This window comes from Haliotis rufescens, unplaced genomic scaffold (genome assembly GCF_023055435.1).
Source record: "Haliotis rufescens isolate VD_foot unplaced genomic scaffold, xgHalRufe1.0.p SCAF_26, whole genome shotgun sequence".
Taxonomy (NCBI): Eukaryota; Metazoa; Mollusca; class Gastropoda; order Lepetellida; family Haliotidae; genus Haliotis; species Haliotis rufescens.
The window spans coordinates 2,629,683-2,651,475 of record NW_025963957.1 but is presented as its reverse complement, the minus strand read 5'-3'; the positions used below and the strand labels follow the sequence as shown (position 1 = coordinate 2,651,475).

The 21,793-nt window shown below is 40.9% G+C and overlaps 1 protein-coding gene across 1 annotated transcript; it reads left to right on the top strand.

Annotated features, from left to right (window-relative positions):
• The first annotated feature begins 970 nt into the window (after positions 1–970).
• LOC124141424 (AFG1-like ATPase) lies at positions 971–21,330 on the top strand. The gene is made up of 12 exons (XM_046509432.2): positions 971–1,132; positions 4,740–4,948; positions 6,027–6,093; positions 6,931–7,032; positions 7,451–7,681; positions 8,607–8,665; positions 10,243–10,325; positions 10,523–10,593; positions 11,568–11,668; positions 13,520–13,660; positions 14,621–14,737; positions 15,616–21,330. The coding sequence occupies exons 1-12, from the start codon at positions 1,042–1,044 to the stop codon at positions 15,805–15,807; spliced, it is 1,464 nt and encodes a 487-aa protein (XP_046365388.1). The 5' UTR covers positions 971–1,041; the 3' UTR covers positions 15,808–21,330.
• Positions 21,331–21,793: the final 463 nt, after the last annotated feature.

The following is a 21,793-nucleotide window of genomic DNA, read 5'->3' as shown; positions in this document are numbered from 1 at the left end:
GTGTGTGGATTTAACGTCGCCTTTAGCAATATTCCAGCAATATCATGGCGGAGGACACCAGAAATGGACTTTACACATTGTACCCATGTTGGGAATAGAACCTGGGTCTTCAGCGTGACGAGTGAAAGGCTACCCTACCGCTCCCGCCGTGGATAAAGTGAGTGAGTTGGGTTTAACACCGCTTTTAACATTATTCCAGTTATATCACGGCGTGCCAGCTTAATGTGGGAGGATAACCCGAATACGTTTACCACTTCGGTGAAACCCACGAACAGGTTTGGTGCTGACAAACCTAGAAACTTAACCGGGGCCAACCGGGATTCGAACCCACAATCATAGTTTCTGGCGTGCCCAAGGGACGCAACTCTGCACAGCGAATCGCGGCGCCTAAGACGAATGTGCCACCCGTACCCCCCGTGGATAAGAGAGGAGAGATAATCTGGTTGTCATTATGTGTCTACGCCAAATGTACCACAGAGTATTTATACTCCGCGGTGCCCCTTTACTTACTTCGTCTATTGTAATAAATGCCATGTGAGAAACTGAGTCATTATGTTTGTGTATTAGTGTAATCATAATTCCATTTGAGCCAGCAGACCCGTGTTTTATGCACATGTGAGATATTATTTAAAATATTGAAAAAGGAATAAATGAAATATAATTCATGTTCATATCTGTTTTGTTGAAGAATTTAATTGTCATTTTCACACCCGTTCTTCAAAATTGCCTTCTAATTCTTTTTTTGAAACATACAAGTATTAATGTGGCAAGTTTAAGATTCGAACTGAGGACCGCTATCTTTGACCACCTCGTATCAAATTGGTTAATTTGGAGTACTCCGTGGTTACTTCCCCTGTTTTGCGTTCGGCACATCTCGGGTGTATATCGGAAGGTCAGCAGTTCCCACTGTGAATAAGACGCCAAGATATATAAGGTCTCATAGAGTAACTCCGATTTGTCTTTACCCAAGGACAGATTACTCTTGATTCCCGATTAGACTAGATAACTGACAGTCTGTCGTGGGGTATGGTGAGCTGAAACATGCGGAGCTTGTCTCTTTTGCAATTTCAGTTCAGGAAAATATCTCGCAAAATCCTGTTTTCGTGCTACAGCACAGCTCCTAACCTATCAGGTATTTTATTCTAAATGATCATGTCACTAACTTTACGGTTATGAAAGCCTATTATATATCCCTCAAATGTTCATCCATGAATTTGACCGTGATTGAGCCTAGTACTGTAATACCAAGGGCAAAATTCAATGTTTCAGGTCATTCTCCGTTTTCTATTTCAGTGACAATTTTCAGTTTGAATTTTAGACATCATATGTCACGGTACGGAAAAAAGAGATAGGCCCATATGATGAACATCGTTAGTCTGTTAGTTGTGTAATCACAACTAGGCCTATAATATGATCGCGAACGAGTGCATTAATGCTTATGAAACAGCTGTGCTTAGCAAGCGGTTAAAAAAGTGATCAAAGCTGTACACGTGACAGAGAATAGTTCAGTATTCATGAAAATTGTTCAGCCATCATTTACCATGTTTACATGTCACAGAAGCTGTTGATTTGACAGAATCATTTTTATGCCATGCTCGATCATATTCATTGAACATGTTGAAGTAAAGGTTTTACAGTTAAGCTACTCATATTTACTGTTAACCTAAGACTAATCATGGAATATCATTATGTTAGCATGGTTAGTACAGTGATGCAGTGGCTTCATTTTCATGATTGCTATAAATGTTCATCAATCATCGTCAGTCAGTGTCATCAATCAGTGTGATCAGACGTCATTGAAGCGATTTTCAACCACAGCTAGGACGAACGAGTTCTATTTGGCCGTTGCCATTGCACAAGATTATAATATTGTATGTTAATTCCTATATTCAAAACTGAATAATGTTGACAGAAATTAGGGGGTTGCTGTAGTCCTTGAGCAAGTTAAGGTTTAGTGGCCTACCTTTAGTGAGTGAGTGAGTATGGTTTTACGCTGCTTTTAGCAATATTCTAGCAATATCATGGCGGGGGACACCAGAAATGGGCTTCACACATTGTACCCATGTCGGGAATAGAAAGCAGGTCTTCGGTGTGACGAGCGAACACTTATCCACTAGGCTACCCGACTGCCCGGCCTACCTTTAGAATTCAGCACAAGTTTACAAACACATCACAATACTCTATGACTTAATTTGTGAAATATTGTTGCAAAACACACCAGTGAAACAATAGAACTACTCTTGACAAGCTCAATATGAGTAAACAAGGACCCGAGGACCAGACCCCTGCATCGATCTGACCTGATCGATGCTGCAGGGTCGGGTTAGAGGGTCCATGCTTGTCAAGAGTAATCTTTCGTTTTATTATAACATACCGAAATTCTCTTTAAGGTTTATGAGGTCTTTTAACTGTCCTCTGTTTCACTCAGTAGCTGTAAACTGTGAAATGTTCGTACCAGGTGCCATCTTGTTTTCTAGCGGACGAGTTAATATCTATCAGGAGACAAGTCAAAATTCGAGGTCAGTGTCAGTCACATGATTTCAGGGTCTACTTTGAAATGTATTCTTTCATCACGTGGTATGGATTAACCAATTGAATTTCAAGATTCTTAATAGAGGTATAACAATGCCCTGTAACCATGGTAACGTCATCCAAGCAACACAGTAGCTGGGGCCATTGAGTGTGCATAAGAACCTCTCAGAGATCTATCACCTCTACATGCATTGTCATTGAATAAGCCCAGCAATGTTGAGAGTTTTCAAAATTTGTTTACTAAATGTAGCCTGCAACGGTGCAATTTAGAGCAAGGCCCTGTTTATGAAAGCACTTTTTTTTCAACATATTTTATATTTTGTTTCAACTTTGATTATAAATGGGAACTAATGTACATACATTTTTTTTTCTGATCCATTAATTTTCATTATTTTGCACCATGATCATGATGATGCACAGCAACACAGTTTGTTAGGTTATTTATATACATGCTGCAGATATCCAAATGTTGCTGGTCCGAACACATGGTCGGACATCTTTTGCAATAAATCAATTGGGTGGTGGGGTGGCATAGTTGTTAAAGCGTTCGCTTGTCACACCGAAAACCCGGGTTGGATTCCCCACATGGGTACAATTTCTCACTCACTCACACTCAATAAATCAATTAGGTTTGTAGTTGGGCTGAGACAAGCCCAAATATACAACCAGGCTACCCGATCCCCTATCACCAGACCCTACCCGGGTACCTTCTGTAGGTCTCAAGTTGGCTACAAAATGTCCAATTGAGAATTGTTTTATTGGAGCCTGGGTAAAACCTACTCAGATACACTCATAATATGATCTGATCATGCATACTCTGAAGTTGACAGAAGCTATATTTTAACTAAAAAAAAAAGTTGAGAAATGGTTTTGTGTTGAATATTTTGGCTACTGGAAACTGTCCTGGAACATCCACACAAGCCACTTTAACCTGCTAGATTTGTTCAGTACTGATACAAATGCCTACTTACTCTTGTTACATCACTAGCCAAGCTTATGGCTTCCTCGTCCCTTACTATGATCCACATTGACCTTACATTGTTACCTCCCCAACTTTTCTGTCACAAAATCAAATGATGAATTATTAAAAACTATTCATACATTCCCGGGTATTCAATGCTTGACGCCTGAAGCCGTTTTCAGTTCACACCATTCGGCTTAATCCTCACCACACAGTATCTTGCAGATTACGGAATGGGACGAGTGTGCCAAATGGTATTAGGATCACTCGTAAGTGTCCGTAGACTACAGTCACGAGACATCATGCCTACCTGTAACCTTCATAAGTGTCTCACCTATTGGACCCTTTCTGTTCAGTTGCATAACGTCTTAGAAATGGCTAGGTAAATTTGCACTTAGTTTAACAGAGCGGACATAACTCAGTCTGTTAGCTGTCGGGGTAAGAATCCGAAGCTCGCAAGTTCGTGTCCAACAAATTTTTCACTAGAACTGGTTGCTTGTGATAGTGACGTGCGACCTATGGCATTTATCCACACGAGAAGTTGTTGTGCTGTATTCTACAGGTGCTCCGGTTTATCGCTATAGCAGAATGACATGTTTACAGGGTATAAGGACCCCTAAGCTTTATGTCTTTCAACATGTTTAACATTGTAGGGTCTGGCCAGAACCCCTTGACTTTCAAACTTAATGTACACACTGCTTTGTATGGTTAGACCGCCTTCATGGTCTATTGGTAGAGCATCTGCCCGGAGATGGAATGTCTGGGGTTTGATCCCCAGCCATGTCATACCAAAAGATGTGGTACTTCTTGTTACCTTGCCTGGCGCTCAGTATTATGGGGCTAAAACAAGGACTGTTTGACTGGGTGTCAGTATACTGTGTCTGAAGGGTTATTCATGTTAAACTGCGGCATGGTATCTCAGTGTGCTAGCACTATAAAATCAACATTAGTCCGGACTAGTTAAGTACAAGCAGCCATGCACGTATGCACATGCATGCACGTCGCTATATGAGAGCAATAGTCTTGAACACAATGTCAATCTCCATTTCACCTCAACTCATATAGTTACATTTGGAAATCATTTGAAAAAGCTGGTGAGATCTTCAGCGATAAATATTACCTGAATTCAAGCAAACGCTATTCTTCAATTTGTGTTACAAATTACTTGACATGACTATTTAAGAATAAATCTGCATTAAATACTAAATCTCAGGATAATCCATTTATAGATGTTAAATTATTGCAGAAAATGGTGACAACTTGGCAACTGACAGCTTGACGGAGGAAGTAAGTTTCCAAGGTTACAATGGCCCTCTGGCGGCATATCTGTCAAAGATTGAGACTGGGGAGCTGAGGAGGGATGAGTATCAGAGAGAGGTGGTGTCGTCCCTAGAGGACCTGCATCTGCAGCTCAAGAACTACAAACCTCAGGCACAGAATGCCTCCTGGTTGCAGGTAGGAATGAGTACTTCCAGCGAAAAATGTATGGCGAGTATTGTGTCTGTCAAGTTTTGTCATAATTATTTAAGTTTAACCTAGCCATCTTTAAAGTAGTGGCTTTTATGTATTTTGACAGATTTGTCCAGGATGTGTACTTGGTATTGCTATTTTGTTTACTTACTGACATTGAATTCTGAACTTGTACCGTGTTTGCATTTTGCTTCTATGCTGTTACCAGGTTACGTACTTTTGCAAATGCTAGAAAAATGTTCTTTTGCCTGTTAAAACAAGAATGTTTCACAAACTGTTGCTATTGAAATATTGAGTAACTACCAATCTACCTACCTGTGGTTTGAAGTATTTCATTCACATAATCTCATTAAAATCAGATCTTAGTTCTCGCTACCGCTTAAACAAAGATCTGAGGACATCCCATTACGGGTCACGTCAGACCGACCTTGCGCGAACTTTGACCGCCCAATGGAATGACCAATCAGAAGGCAGCTTTCTCGTGCTTTACGGCACTAATTTCAAATTGGCGACTACGCTTCGAAACATATTTTGACAAATTCTCGATTACAAATTTGAAACCTGAACAAAAGAACATTCTGGAATGGCTGATAGATGGTCTAGAGTGTATGGATACAGTCCTTTAACCCATAACTATCGTTCGGAGTTAAAGTTTTCGAGACTGCATGATCAGAAATCACACTCCGACTGTCACTTTCATAATCTGGTAAGCGATGCTCTGATTGAGCTGGTGAAAGGTCGTTCTGACGTGACCCCTAATGGGATGTCCTCAGATCTTTGTTTAGCGGTAGCGAGAACTAAGGTCTGATTTTAATGAGATTGTTCATTCACAAGGAGTCCTATTGACAATTTTACAGCAGAAAAAATTAACGAAAGCAGCAAGTTCAGATTTATGTCCAACTAGTTAAGGAGCGGGCAATTATTTTCCATGTAGCCAGCTCATTAACCCCGCTGAGAAATCAATCAGTTCCCAAAGTTACGATTGTCAGCACCATGTAGAATGTATGCAAACCTCAATCTCCTGATGCCAAAGATGAATCGAAGACTTCTCCTGCTGTTTCAGAGTCTAGGATTTGGTACCCAGCAGCAAGTGTCAGCTCCAAAGGGCCTCTACCTGTATGGAAGTGTTGGTGAGTTCAGTTACTCCTATGTCTAAGACATGTCGATCTATTGATATTTATATGTCATATAGATAATTGTTTTCGAGCCATAGACAATTGCTTTGAAAGTGTGATCAGTCGTTCCACCCAGGGTTAGAAACTAACAGTTTTTTGTCCACTAGTCCTTATAATGATAACATATAGCAAAACCCTTAAAATGGGCCATTTTCTACTAGTCCTTAGGATACCTTTACTATTGGTCAGTTTGGAAAGGACTACAGGACTAGTGCCAATTTCTAACGCTGCCACCCATGATATACAAAATGACAGGACGGTAGGGTAGTCTAGTGGTTTAAGTGTTTGCAGGTCACGTCAAAGGCTCAGGTTTGATTCTCCACATGGGTATGATGTGTGATGCCCATTTCTGGTGTTCCTAGCCATGATTATTGCTAAAAGCGGCATAAAACAATACTCATTCACTCTCAAAGACCCAAGTTTGATTCCCCACATGAGTACAATGTCTGAAACCCATTTCTGGTGTCCCCTACATGATGTTGTTGGATCATTGCTAAAAGCGGTGTATAACACAACTTACTCGCTCGCTCACTCATAGGCGACTATGCTTGTCGTAAGAGGCGACTAACGGAATCGGGTGGTCAGGCTCACTGACTTGGTTGATGCATGTCATTGTATCCCAGTTGCTCATGATGTCAATCACTTGATTGTCTGGCCCAGACTTGATTATTTACAGACAAACGAAGAAACAAAAACAAACACTTCACTCACTCACTCACTCACTCACTCACTCACTCACTCACTCACTCACTCACTCACTCACTCACTCACTCACTCACTCATGGTGTGCAGGATGCGGGAAGACAATGCTGATGGACATGTTCTACCATACGTGCTCAGTGAGGAGGAAACAACGCGTCCACTTCCACAAGTTCATGCTGGATGTACACAGACGTAAGTTCCTTGTCTACATAGTTTATAACTCTATAGCGAGGCCTCCACTCCTGTGTTGTGTCGTCGTTATATCTGCCCATGTAACTTACATGTTAGCCTTTTATTCATTTAAACTACGTAGTGCTGGTATGTAAAATATTTGGCTCATCTACTGTTGGCTATGAACCTTGGGTCAGTGGGGTAGCTTAGTGGTTAGGGCATTCACTCATCTCTCCAAAGGCCTGGGTTCAATTCCCGAAATGGTTACAATGTGTGGAGCCTGTTTCTGGTGTCCCCTGCCATGATATTGCTGGAATACTTCCAAAAGCACAGTAAAACCATACTCACTCCTGAAAAGTGCTAAGAGCCTAGTTCAGGCTTGTCGTCTCCAGGGTATTTGGCGCCGACTGATATGGACATGTAATTATGTTGTTTCCAGGAATCCATGAGCTGAAACACAGCCAGCCGAAACACAGGAACGTAAAGAGGTCCCATGCCTTCGACCCTATAGCTCCTGTGGCCGATGAGATCAGTGAAGACACCTGGCTGTTGTGTTTTGATGAGTTCCAAGTGACGGACATTGCTGATGCCATGATTCTGAAACGACTGTTCACAGAACTGTTTGAAAATGGCGTTGTTGTTGTAGCAACTTCAAACAGACATCCAAATGGTATTTATGTATTCTTTTGTGAAATATGTATATGTGACTTATCAGTGTTTATAAGGGGACTTTGCTCCACTTGAAGAAATCCGTGATTTGAAAGCTGTCTATTTGTAAGTATGTCACAGAGACCTGTAAACAATCAGGCCCGGACTGGGCACACCAAGGGTTGATAACATGAGCAAAGCTCATGAGTAACCGGTCTTGGTCACGTGCTTCCGGTGTGCATGTGCAGTCCAGGGGTGTGTTTGGGTGATATGTTTTCTCTGTTCTCCGGAAACACAGTTCAGGAAGTTTCCACTACCTTTTGGAAATTAGTAGAGATAAGCAATAAGAATAAGTCAGGATAAGTATAAATCATATTTTTACCCTAAAAAATACATAATTGTTGTTATCTATGCGGTCACCGTTTTCAAAGTCATCGGGTACCTCACATGAGCACCAACTATTATGTGCTATTGAACTCGCCACTAGAACTTGTGGTTAGCCAAGATGCACATATCTATCGTACTACTTGTTGTGGACCACCCACTACCCTTTTCTTCACAATGGTATGTGCCAGTGGGTGAACCTCATACATAATCATAATGGGTTGATTGTCAGGTCACAACTCAACTTATCCTGGCTTGCCAGTAGGAAGCTCTAATGATAAGTATATGATAAGTATGTCAATGTGATAAGTATAAGATAAGTATATGATAAGTATGTGATAAGTATAAGATAAGTATATGATAAGTATGTGATAAGTATATGATAAGCATGACCCGGGAGACCTATTCTGCCTCTGAATTCCGTCGGAGCTACTGTGTAATCAGCTGGTAGTACCTAAATCAAATATGAATAAATCTTTATATTGGGTGCATAGCTCCTGCCTTTTTTTTTTAAGTTAACAAGTTCGATATTGTATTCATGGATTTGTTTTCTTTTTGTTCAGATCTCTACAAGAACGGCCTACAGCGTGCAAACTTTGTGCCTTTCATAGGGATATTGAAGGTATCACTATCATTTGCTCAACTCTTCTAATTAATCTGATTCCTAATGAATGATATTCAAGTTTGAAAATGGATCAATATTAGTTTGTCTTGTTTGAAAACTGAAATTTAAAGGGCATATCTAACATTTATTTGAGTGGTACACTTGAAAGCAAATTGTATCCCTACAAGTATCCTGGCGGAAAGGAAGGCTGGGAATTAATCAAGTGCTTATGGTGTGGTGACATCAAAGTCCTTTTGGGGTGGTCGGGTGGCCTAGTGGTTAAAGCGTTCGCTCGACACGCCGTCGACCTGGGTTCGATTCCTGACATGGGTAAACTGTGTGAAGCCCATTTCTGGTGTCCCCCGCCGTGATATTGTTGGAATATTGCTAAAATCGATGTAAAACCGTGCTCACTCACTCACTCAAAGTCCTTTTACGCATGATTCAGTGACTTTACCCAAGCATGCGAAAAGACGGGTTCTGTTGTAGGAATTGTAAATCCACATCCACAAGAGGCCCCCCTGACTGCTGGATATTAATACTACCACTGCACTAGCAATTCTTAAGAGCACACGCATACTTTTGTTCAATAAACATGATAAAACTATGCCTTAGATCATGTATATCGTCATCTTTACCTTGGAATGGGGAACATGGGTTACTGAGCGTGGTAAAGAACTGAAACTCACTATGCAGAGTTTGAATTCCCAAAATTGCCCAGTAGAGACACAAGTAGAGACACAGCGTTCAAGTAAGCTAATGAAATGAGGTCAGTCACTCATGGATGTCAAATGTACCCTACTCCACAACCCTACCGTCTGACACTGAAGCTGTACAATCTGTGTCTTCAGCCACTTGTCTGAAGCCCGAGTTATGTTAAAGTCTGTTCAGTCTTGTAAGCTCAGCTAATAAAAGTCCACATACTAATGCTACAATATATTGAAAGTAATGCTAAGATCCGTATTCAGGCTAGTAATTTCAAAACATTTTTGGCACAGACAGAGCTGATGGACACAAGGCTTAGGCACTCGTTGCATACATAGTCAAGCGAGAATCATTATCATTTGTGCAATGTAATCTGAGAGCCCCCCTATTACCCGACCCTATCTGGGTACCCACTGCAAGTCTCAAGAGTTTGGAACAAAATGTCTTATTAGTAATTGTTTTACCGCAGCCCTGGCTAAATCTATTTAGATATGTGGATCAAACGATCAGATCATGCGTAAACTGAAGTAGACTGAAGCTATATCATTACTCAAACATATACAAGTCAAAAGGAATGTGTGCATCGTCAGAAAGAAATGCGAACATTAGCAACTTGTAGTGTAACTACTGAGCTATAGTGAGTTTTTGTCATTAAACAATATATCACATGACTTACCATGGGTCCAGGTAGTCTTGTGGGTACCCGGGTCCTACCCAGGACCCACTCAACCCGAGTACCCGAGTGACCCATCCCAGCCCTAAATGTAGTGTACCCAAATCTGTGGGGCAGTGACCATGGACCATGTTGACACCATCGGGGGAGGAGAAATGATTTTGTGTCTATGTGAAGTATGTGCTGGAACATCTGTGATCCTGAGATACTGTTTCAGAACTACAGCAGCGTGGTGTGTCTGGACTCTGGTGTTGACTATCGTATGATGACGCTTCCGGCTGAAGGAAGGACGTATTTCATGTAAGCTTCTAGTGTTACTTAACATGGTGGTGGGTAGTGGTTGGATAGCACTGTTGTTAACTAGGTACGATTGGTGTCTTACGTGGTACCTCCCAGTGTGATCTTGTTGTAGTATTATGAAAAACTGTGGAAAACATTGTGATTGTTATTTCTAAAGTATTTTTGATTGTTTCAAAGGTTTTGTTTTAATATTTTAGAAAGTCAATGTGTGATAGCCAGTTTGAAGTTGACAGAGTGTTTGAAGATCTACGCAAGAGCCAGAATGCCAGTGAGTTGTCTCCCCTCTACTACAACATTGTTCTGACTGATCATGTCACAACATCCTATTGCTGTGTTTGACAGTCTAACCTTGACATGGCTCACGCAGGCTTGTAAAGGCCTTGAATTTGCAATAAAACATTCTTCAAAAGCCCTTCAATTCAGCAACCAATGTGGTAAATGTCTATGCCTCAGGGCTTTCGTTCCAAATCAAGCTGACACTCTGTGATATGACTGGAATACTGTTCGAAGTAGCAATAAACCAAACTCGTATCACTCACTACCATCAAGTAATGTAGCAGAACGGCTATTATTTTAGTGGGCTGTGTTGCTATACTATGAGAAAGTTATTGAGTATGGTATGCTTGTTTATAGGGGGACTTGGCAAGCTTGGGTCAAAGCATTAAAATCCCACTATGATTGCCTGATGACTGACGCTGAGACTGTATATGAGCCTAATGGTAAATGAGCACCTTAGTTACGCAGAGACGATGTCTCAGTTTCCCACAGGACACTGAGTAACATCAAGTATTGAAATAGGCACCTGACCATTGAGCACAGTCCCTCTCTAACATGAAATTGAGTCAACAGCATGTTTTTTTTTAGCACAGTCCCTTTCTAACATATGATTGAGTCAACAGCAGGTTTTTTGGAGCACAGTTCCTCTCTAACATGAAATTTAGTAAACAGCAGGTTTTTTGGAGCACAGTCCCTCTCTAACATGAAATTTAGTCAACAGCAGGTTTTTTGGAGCACAGTCCCTCTCTAACATGAAATTTAGTAAACAGCAGGTTTTCTTAAATAAATTCAGTTTAAAGACAAATTGATTAAGCAGAGAACATAGAGGATATTATATGAGTGTCCGGATGACGGAAATAATAAACTGTTGTCTTGTGACGTGATATGACCCAAGGGCATATATGATTTTATGAACCCCGATATGTTTGCCCACGTAGGTAATAAATGTGTTTATGCTGATTTCAGTTATACGTCCTCGAACTCTGAGAATCCTGGGCCGGGACCTGAAGCTGCCGGTGACGTGTGGTCGAGTTCTGGACTCATCATTCAGCCATTTATGCCAGACTGTACGTACTCTCTAGCTACCTGCACCTTCAGCAGACATTATAACTCAGTAATGCTGGAGGGGTCTGTGTCGTATGAGTTACGCATCATTCAGCCATTTATGCAAGACTGTACGTACTCTCTAGCTACCTGCAACTTCAGCAGACATTATAACTCAGTAATGCTGGAGGGGTCTGTGTCGTATGAGTTAGTACATAAATGTACCCCTGATACATGGGTTTCACTAAAGCTAAAAAAAATAGTAGCCTTGGTTCTCAGGCACATCATCATATGCATGTTTCATTTTTATTCCATTTTTTAAAAAAATGATAAAATCCTAATACTTTATAACAATGCGATCCAATATAACACGCAGTTACTTCCCTTTACATGCGCATCGCTTTACTGCACATCTTGTGTTATGGTCATGGAGGCAAAAGAAGTGATTGTTTATGTAGGGAGGCCTTAACCAGGTCGATGGTACACAACTGTTTATTTGGTAAAAAGCCCCCCAAAATTAAACAACTGCCTGCTCAAAATATATTTTCAAAAGTCATTACCTGAGAACAAATTCATTTATATTTTTAAGCCCAAATTGTAAACACTAAGACTTTTCTTCTTCATGACACACATTCATATAACTGAAATACTGCTCACAGGGGCATTTAACCCAACTCACCTGACTAAGACCTTGTTATTTGGGGCAATGAAGATGTTGGTCAGTGAAAATACCCCTGACAAAATCACTAAATGCCTACTAAAATTTATGCTGTAAATCTGGAAAGTTTTGCGCCGTGAAATTACTGCAAGCGGCTAACAATAGCCGTAAGTGCATCTGGAAAGTTTTGCGCCACTCGTTAACATTATTAAATATGAAAGGTACTATTACAGGTGTTATATTTGATATGTAGGAAACGGCATTATGAAATGGTAACTCAGTGTTACTTAATTACTTACTATTGGAGAATTAACATGCGCTTTCCGACATTATGGGTATTTCACACACGGTACTCAGTGTCTGTCAGTGATTTTTAAAGTATAGATGCATGTTTTGTTGTTGACTAGGAAGGTTGGAGTGGGGTGTGGCGTGTTTATCTAGCAGAATAGACAGGTGTATATCTGGATTGCTTGGTGTTATGTCAACAATTTGATGAGATGTAGCACGTCAGTGAACTTAGACTAATTAGACTAATGATACTAAGTGACAATGTGTAATTAGGGAAACACAGGATGCGAGGAATTGTTTCTTTAATCAGTGCTGGCTGGTTTGTCAATGTGTGGAAGTGAATAAAAAAAAGATATGCCGCCTCATGTCTTTTGTTTGTTGTTGGTCTGCAAAGATAACTGCGTCATGAAACTGTTGCGACTCTGTCACTCACAGTTTTTGCAGTACGTTCCTGCTTGTAAAACTTTCCAGATTTACTGTACATCATTTACTTGAGGGAAAGATAACAATTCCTTTCAGTGTGGGGGCACTGGTGGCCCAGTCGTCTAAGGGGGGCACTGGTGGCCCAGTCATCTAAGCGGGGCACGGGTGGCCCAGTCGTCTAAGGTACCATGATTCGTTGTGCAGAGTTGCATCCCTTGGGCACGCCAGAAACCTATGATTGTGGGTTCGGATCCTGGTTCGCCCTAATTATGTTTCTAGGTTTGTCAGCACCATACTCGTGCTTGGGGGTTTCACCAAAGTGGTAAATATCTCAGACCTGCTTTGCTTCGGGCTTTCCTCCCACATTAAGCTGACACGCCGCAATATAATTGGAATACTGTTAAAAGCGGCGTTAAACCCAACTCACTCACTCTTTTCAGTGCATAAGCATGATGAGCAAGGCTTTTTTTCCATTTGAAATGTTTGGTTGTTGCTGTGTTGCCAGGCACTAGGGGCTGTAGACTACCTCCGCATCAGCCAGGAGTTTGACATCGTCATCATCCGAGACATCCCCACAATGACCCTGCAGAACAAGACTGAGGGCAGGAGGTTCATCACGCTCATAGACACTTTCTATGATAATAAGGTATGTGACAGACTGCACACTGGAACCATTACTGAAAGGTTAATACGTCCAGGTCTTTGAAAGGCTTCTAGAAGTGATACACACAAGGAAGAGGATTCATGGATGTCAACTTCTTTATTACGAGGAACACAACATTTCGGAGTAAAAAACTTACTCCTTCGTCAGGTGAATATATGCTATGAGGCAGAGAAAACATATATGTCCATTGCCTATTACCAATCAGTGGTAATTTAAGTCCTGGCTTCCATTTGTCTACCGCAATCAACTATCAGCACCAATTTACTGTTAAGTGTTGGCTTCCATTTGTCCATTGCTAATCACCTATCCCCGCCAGTTATCTGTTGGCTTCCCTTGTTAAGTTTCCGCCTTTGTTATCTTATTTCTTTGTTGTTCTTACGCTGTGTTCCTCATAATTTCTCTTCCTTAATACTACTATGACTTTATCAGTCAAACTGAGGTTTCAAATCACAATGATCCCTGTTTATTGAAACAGCTGATTTTGAGAAACAGGGGCTTAAATGGCCATGTATTGTGTCTTCGTAGAATCGAAATACATGTTCTGAGTTTTTTATTGTGGAGCTAGATAGCCCGTGGGTTTGACATGAAACATTTGAAACCTCACGCTGTGCAGTGTAATCAACTAATGGGTACAAATTGTCTCCCTCAATAGAACTTCCTTTTCCTGTTTCCTGATCATTTCAAGGGGTGCAGGCAACCATTGTTTGTTCTGTTAAGCTTATTAAGTCATAATGAATAGAATTATGTACTACTCAATAGAAATTGAGGAACACACCTTCTTTCATATTATTATCATTAATCTTTCACTTCATTTGAGTAGTATGTTGTAAATAGTTTCAAATTGAGTTTGAAGAGTTGCTATGTGATGTGTCTGCAGTAGTAAGAGAGGTGTTTGCCAACTTCTAGAATGCCAATCAAACAGTGTGCTGTGTATGTCTACAGGTGAAGGTGGTTTGTTCTGCTGAAGCTGAGGCCAGGCACCTGTTCTCCGCTGGGACTCTCAGTCAGCGGGATGAGCTGGCAAACATGGCTCTCATGGACGATCTCGGCATCCAGGCAGTGAGTAGCACCTGCACATACTGGCGGGGTATATTTTAGATTGACAGATTAAGGGGTACTTAGATTCAAGTTCTTTAGCAGGAAACCTCTAGGACCCCAGGATGTCTTCAGTTGTGCCCAATGCTCAGTGTTTGAGATTGAGGGGTCCTTGATTCAAATTCTTTATCAGGAAACCTCTGCACCCCAGGATGTCTTGAGTTGTGCCTAATGCTCAGTGTTTGAGACTGAGGGGTCCTTGATTCAAATTCTTTATCAGCAAACCTCTGGGACCCTAGGGTGCCTTGAGTTTTACCTAATATTGAATGTTTGAGAGTGCAGGGTCCTTAGATTAAAATTCTTAAGCAGCAAATCTCAAGGACCTCAGGATGCCTTGCTACAGGATACCAGGGTGCCTTGACCTTCACCCTGTGGAAATGGTGAATGTTCCAGTGCAGAGCAGGGCCAAATACTCTTTGAGCATCATGTGTCAATGCGTCATTGTAGCCATCACAGACTGTTGATCCTGAAGTCTGAGGACAGTGATATAGCGTAGTACCACTGTGTATGTAAGTCATGCGAGCTGTCTCAGCCGTCACACACTGTTGATCCTGAAGTCTGAGGACAGTGATATAGCATAGTACCACTGTGTATGTAAGTCATGCGAGCTGTCTCAGCCGTCACACACTGTTGATCCTGAAGTCTGAGGACAGTGATATAGCATAGTACCACTGTGTATGTAAGTCATGCGAGCTGTCTCAGCCGTCACACACTGTTGATCCTGAAGTCTGAGGACAGTGATATAGCCTAGTACCCCTGTGTATGTAAGTCATGCGAGCTGTCTCAGCCGTACACTGCTCTGCTACTTTGGCCTGAATGACTTCTTTCTGTTTTCCTCCCAGACTTCGGACAAGGCCAAGTCCAGCATCTTCACAGGGGAAGAGGAACTGTTTGCGTTTGACCGGACAGTGTCCAGGCTGACCGAGATGCAGACCGAGGAGTACTGGAACCACGACAGGGCGCTCACACAGGAACGTGGGAAAACTCGGACATTCACAGAGAATGCTGGGAAAGAAGGCATTCACAGTTTATGATGATTGTTGGTTTTAGTTAAGGATTGTTTTACAAAAACGGATACACATAATTAAAAACGTTAAGCCTAGTTTGTGTGAAAGGTGTATATGTGTGATAAAGAGAGCTTTTAATACATGTTAATATGTGTTTAGATTTGAATGCTTTTAATGAGAAGAGATCTACAATAAGTTATCTTAGTGAGGTTTATGATTTGTATGAAACTTACTAAGAAGTTTGTACATAGGGGCTACTGTTTTTGTAGTTACATTACTGCAGGAATTTATCAAGGAATTTAATCTAAGTGCCCATGACAGTATGAGGTGCAATGATAAGCATAGGTCGTAGTTAATATGTATTCTGATACGATGGGTGTGATCCTGATACAGTACTTATATTACATAGGTTGATATACTTTATTTTTTGCAGGTGAATGACAACCCTGAATTATTTGCTTTTGAATTTGGAATTTCAGAGATCAAAGATGGGATATTGTGGGGCAAAAACATATAGGTGAGAAGGCAGTCTGACTGTTATGTTAGTTATAGCCAACCAGGAAATACTAGAGAATCAGTGTAAGCTGGCTGTTGAACAGGTTTGTTTAGCATTTTAAACAATTTTAAACATCTGTTATTAGTCACCTAATTTTACACCAAAATAACTTGTAATGTAGTGTATCATATGTATCACGATACATTGAAGATACAGTGAGTTTATCCCCTAAAAACAAATATTGAAGGTTATGTTTAGTACAACTCATAATTATCACAGTCACTATATCACCGCGGTATCGATAAATCTCATAATCCACACCCTGTGTCAACTGCTTACTTCTACAAATCTAAGCATGATATTTCAACGCTTGATTGAAAATAGGACTCATTGTGATATGTCACGGCTACTCGTAAGTGTACGTGTTTACTATTTCATGATAAGTTTCTGGAATGTTTTTGAAGTGGAATTACCCCTACCTCCTTTAGAAATTGGTTAGAAAAGAACCCATTTGATTAAATGAAGTCCCTTGACCTAACCTAGGTCATATGCATACTGATTATGTATAATCCAAAACAGGAAGTGATGTAAACCACATTCTCCAGACGTATCACACTACAAAATAGTGATACCGTGATAATATAGAGTTGCCTGCCCTTTAGGTGCTAACGACAGGTACCTTGCTTATAGTCAAGAATATAAGCGTCGATCAATCCTAATTGATATGTCATAAAAGTTGAACAGAGAACAAGAAACATTTTGTGCATGAAATATTTAATAGGTTAGTAAGAATTCACCATTACGATCCATTATAACGTAACTAATGCTATACTATAGCTTACCATGCTATATATTTTCTTGTAAGAAGACTTTGTTCTTCTGAGGTTATCAATGGCCAGAGAGTACTGATACGTACAATGCACTTGATCAATTATAATTTGAAAAGTGACTTTTATTGTTGTTACTTTTAACATTTCGAATACATGAGAGACAGATCTGTCAGGTTAATGAAAATACATTTATACATTTCATTGTATCATTTTAGTTATGAATACGATAGCCTGAATTGAAAAGTTTTAAGTCTGTTTTATGAATGTTTGCTGTAGACCTCGGTGAGTATGCTGATGTCTGAAAGACACAGGTAACCATCCCTGTAACCACCGACCTGTCAAATCCATGCTGTAGAAATAATGAATAGGCCATGCATCACTGTGATAAAGATGTGTGGGTGTTTAGCGGATAGTGTTTGTAGTGCATTATGGAGAGTATAACACAACTGTTTGTTAATATGAAGTACGGGTACCTGATGCTTTGCATGTTACTGTTATAATGATGTAGCATATCATTGATGATAAGTTGAAATTGGCGACAACAGATTTCTCTTCTCTTGGTTTGTAGAAATCATCGAGTTATGTTTTTGTTTATGTTGATGTACTGGTGGTTATGATATGTTACATTTGTAGTTAATGAATTTATAGATTACTGTTGGCATGGGTAGCCTTGAAGTAAACTAAAGCCACCAGGATTCACTCAGCAGAGTTGCATCCCTTAGTTTAGCCTGGATCTGCTGATCAAGTTTGAATCCTGATTATGATCCTTGGTTTGTAAGCACCACACTTGTGCCTGTGGTGTTCTCTTCCACAGTGAGCTGTCATGCTGCAATAGTGCTGAGATACTTGCAAAGCAGCCAAACTCAATCACTCACTCCAAATGGTACAGTATACAAGGAGTTAAGGGTTTTAGTAGATCAGAACACAACTAGACTACCTATACGTTTTAGTCTAGTGGGGATAGACACGGCCACTAGTCTGTTAATCCTAGACCAGTAACAATACTAGACATACTAGTTGTTTTAACCGAAATCTATTTATTGTACATAATCGCTAGTCTGAATGAACTGCGGACTAGTTGGATATGACCAATAGTGTCTATCTCTGACATGTGTGAAACGTTTATGACTAAGAACATAATTCATATCTTAAATGATTGTAAAAAATCATCAATGATTTCTGAAACAAACACAGAGCCATCTTCCCGAGGCAAGGGAGTTAACTGACTGTAAGAGTCCAGTTTCTACCCTTACCGAACTAGACTGGAAGTTCTGGACTAGCGATACCAGTGGTTATTACGAGTTTAGTCCCTTCTATGTCCCTCCTATTGACCAATCAGATTCCACCTCTCATATCATTTGTATTTGCTTCAAACCAAATTGCGGCGCCACGTAGAGACGATCTGATTGATAATCGAAATATATATTGTGATAAAACATATCTTTCTTCGTGAAGTGTATCAAATCATGTGAGCACCTTGATTAAAAACATGAAAAGATTTGGAAAATATTTGTTGACCCCCGAGTTGGTGCTACACATGTTTTGCAAATCCTGCAATCAAACGAAATCTGCACAGCAGTTTACGAGGATGTCGATTTCGTAACGCGACTTTTATTGGACTCGTTAGTCCAGCCCCCCAAAACCCTACATAATTCTAGCCCAGTTCGGCAAGGGTGGAAACTGGACTTTTATAGCCTCGGAAGTGATACAGAACAGGGTTTCCTCAAACCCAGAACCAACTTACCCTTACCTGATGTCTTGCTTCACTGCAGAAAAGGTGGGAAAAGCTTTTATTTGTTTCCCATGCTGCATGGTCAGTTTGTGCCACATAACACCACTGTGTAGATTCTGCTCAATCAAAACAACCACAACCAATGACCACTGTGACTATATTGATGGCACTGCTATATTCAGCTGCATCAACCACCAGCATCAGCAGCCAGGAAACGACAAGGGGCACGTGTAGCCCATCCATCTACGCCGCCACAATTATTTGTTCAGAGTTGCTTCCCTTGGGCACACCAGAAACCTATGATCATGTGGTCGAATCCTGGTTCGCCCTCAGTGTTTCTGGGTTCGTGTCTGCAGCATACAGGTGCTTGTAGGATTCACCGAAGCGGTTAACGTGTAAGACTGCATCATTTCAGGCGTTACTCCCACATCAAGCTGACATGCCATGATATGACTGGAATACTGCTCATAGCAGCATTAAACCCAGCTCACTCACTCACCCAACTAACACAAGAAACAACTAAAGCCACAAATGAATAATTTGTTCAATACAATATTGTTTAAATTGCATTATAATTCATTTTGTGAAAAAGCTGTCACTTGAACCCTTAATATGTATCCATGGGTGGTGATTTGTGGCAAATATTCTCGGACAATGTTAGGATGCATCAGTCATTGAGAGGAACAACTGGTGAGATGGGTCAAGTTACATTCTGAGAAAGTCAAGTCTTGCTAACATCCCTTAGCATATGTGACCAACCATGAGATAAGGGACATTATGGGTGAAAAATCACATTTTGACTTTTCATTATATGTTAACACAACAGCATCTTCGGAAAACAAAAGTATAATTCACAAGCTTCAATTCATATTTAATACTGAGATACATGACATCACACATGGCGATCTTCACTGAAGTAAGTGGATGTCAAACGTCATAAGAGGTCACAGCATAATTGTATCCAAGCACCCATAAGGTCCCTTTTCTCCTGGTGGGTCTCACAGATTATATGATGTTGACCAATATAACAATAAGTGATATCGCAGAGTACTGAAAGAAATGTTTCAGGATCACTGATGGTACTGGGGTAGCCTAGTGGATAAGGTGATCGCATTTTATCCTGGGTTTGATTCCCCACACGTGTACAATATGTGGAGCCCTGTTGTCTCTGACTGTGATATTGCTGGAATATTGATAAAAGCACCAAAAACCTCTCTCTCACTTGTACTTGTGTGTCAATTTGTTAAATATTTGTCTTGATTGTAGGGTTGGGACGAGTCCAAATTTAGTATTCAGGTACCCACCCCTTTATTACCCGACCCTGCCCGGGTACCCAAACCTTTATTACCCGACGTTGCCCCGGGTACCCACCCCTTTATTACCCGACCCTGTCCGGGCACCCACTGTAGGCCTCAAGAGTTGGGTACATAATCTCCGATTGAGAACTGTTTTACCGCAGCGCTGGCAAAAACTATGACATGCACATATAAAACAATCAGGCCATGCATACCCTGAAGTTTTATCTTTATTTAAGTCGGAGGGATAGGGTGCCAAGTCAGAAAGAAATGCGAACATCAGTGACTTGTAGTGTAACCACATAGGCAACTATGCTTGTCGTAAGAAGCGGGATCTGATGGTCAGGCTCGCTGACTTGGTTGATACATGTCATTGTATCCCAATTGCGTGCTTCGTGCTTTGAATTCTCAGCTTGCCAGATTGGATCATTTACAGGCTGCCATTGTGTAACAGGATAGGGCTGGATGAGTCCAACTTTACTGCCTGGTTAGGTACCTGGTCCAGGTAGTCCTTCGGGTACCCGAACCCATCTCAGTACCCACCCGACCTGAGTACCGAGTTACCCGTCCCAGCCCTATAGATGAATAATCCCTACCTTCTTGTAGCTCATTGATTAGTCTCTCAGCATTACCAATATGGCCACAGGTATCCATAAGCTTAAGTAGATATCATGAGCATTTGTTCATGACATTTGATTCAGCTACCACCATTTGACCTCCATGCAACCCCTGGTTTTAGCTCAACTGACTGAAAGTCAAGTAAGCTAATGTCATGGCCTGTTTGTCTGTCTACCGTCCTAAACATATTTCCCTCAGAAACCACCGGACCAGTGAACCACAAACTCGCATGTTTGGTCCTACCGATGATGACCCCCCCCCCAATTTGTTCAAGTGGTTTAGTATGGCCAATGAGTCAGTCATATTGTAAAATCTATTTTTTTGGCATTACTCAGCCATTTTGGTTCAAAATGTAATGAGCTTAGGTTCATATGTAGCTAGTTGTTGAGTTCAACATGAGTATTTCATTTTTTTGGTGATATTCTAAATTTTGACCTTGATTTGACATATGCACTTTAGCCATACGGAAAGCTGAAGATCCGGGTTTTAGAATTGGCCTTCAAAACACCCATGCTTGCTGTAAAAGGCGACTATTCTTGTCTTAAGAGGAGACCAGCGGAATCGGGTGGTCAGGCTCGCTGACTTGGTTGATGCATGTCAGCGTATCCCCTTTAGGTGGATCCATGCTCATGATGTCAATCACTGGATTGTCTGGTCCAGCACGATTATTTACAGACCACAGTCATGAAGCTGGAATATTGCTGAGTGCAGCGTTAAACAATAAATAGACAAACGAAAGCTGAAAAAAATATATTATGGCCATAATTCAGTCATTTTCTTTCAAAATGTAATGACATTGCAGGGGCGGGCGGATACAGCTTTTTGGGGAGATTGGGTACGGATTATCACAGACTTTTCAACCAAAATATATTTTCGCGCTGAACCTGTTTACGCTATCATCCCCGCCCCGACAGATACATTTTTTTTATAAGAGAGTTCAGGGATGACGGGTGAAGGTTTTCATTGTCCTTGTGTATCATCTTTTCACCGACACTGCTGACAGGAACTCGTTATTTGTCAGATGTGTAATATACGGTTCCGG

What these genes read in the sequence shown, in the direction of transcription:
- LOC124141424 (XM_046509432.2), top strand. Translation starts at nt 1,042, where the DNA reads ATGCGGAGCTTGTCTCTTTTGCAATTTCAGTTCAGGAAAATATCTCGC. An exon ending in AGAATGCCTCCTGGTTGCAG is followed by an intron (nt 4,949 to 6,026) that starts GTAGGAATGAGT and finishes CTGCTGTTTCAG; the next exon opens with AGTCTAGGATTTGGTACCCA. An exon ending in CTTTCATAGGGATATTGAAG is followed by an intron (nt 8,666 to 10,242) that starts GTATCACTATCA and finishes ATACTGTTTCAG; the next exon opens with AACTACAGCAGCGTGGTGTG.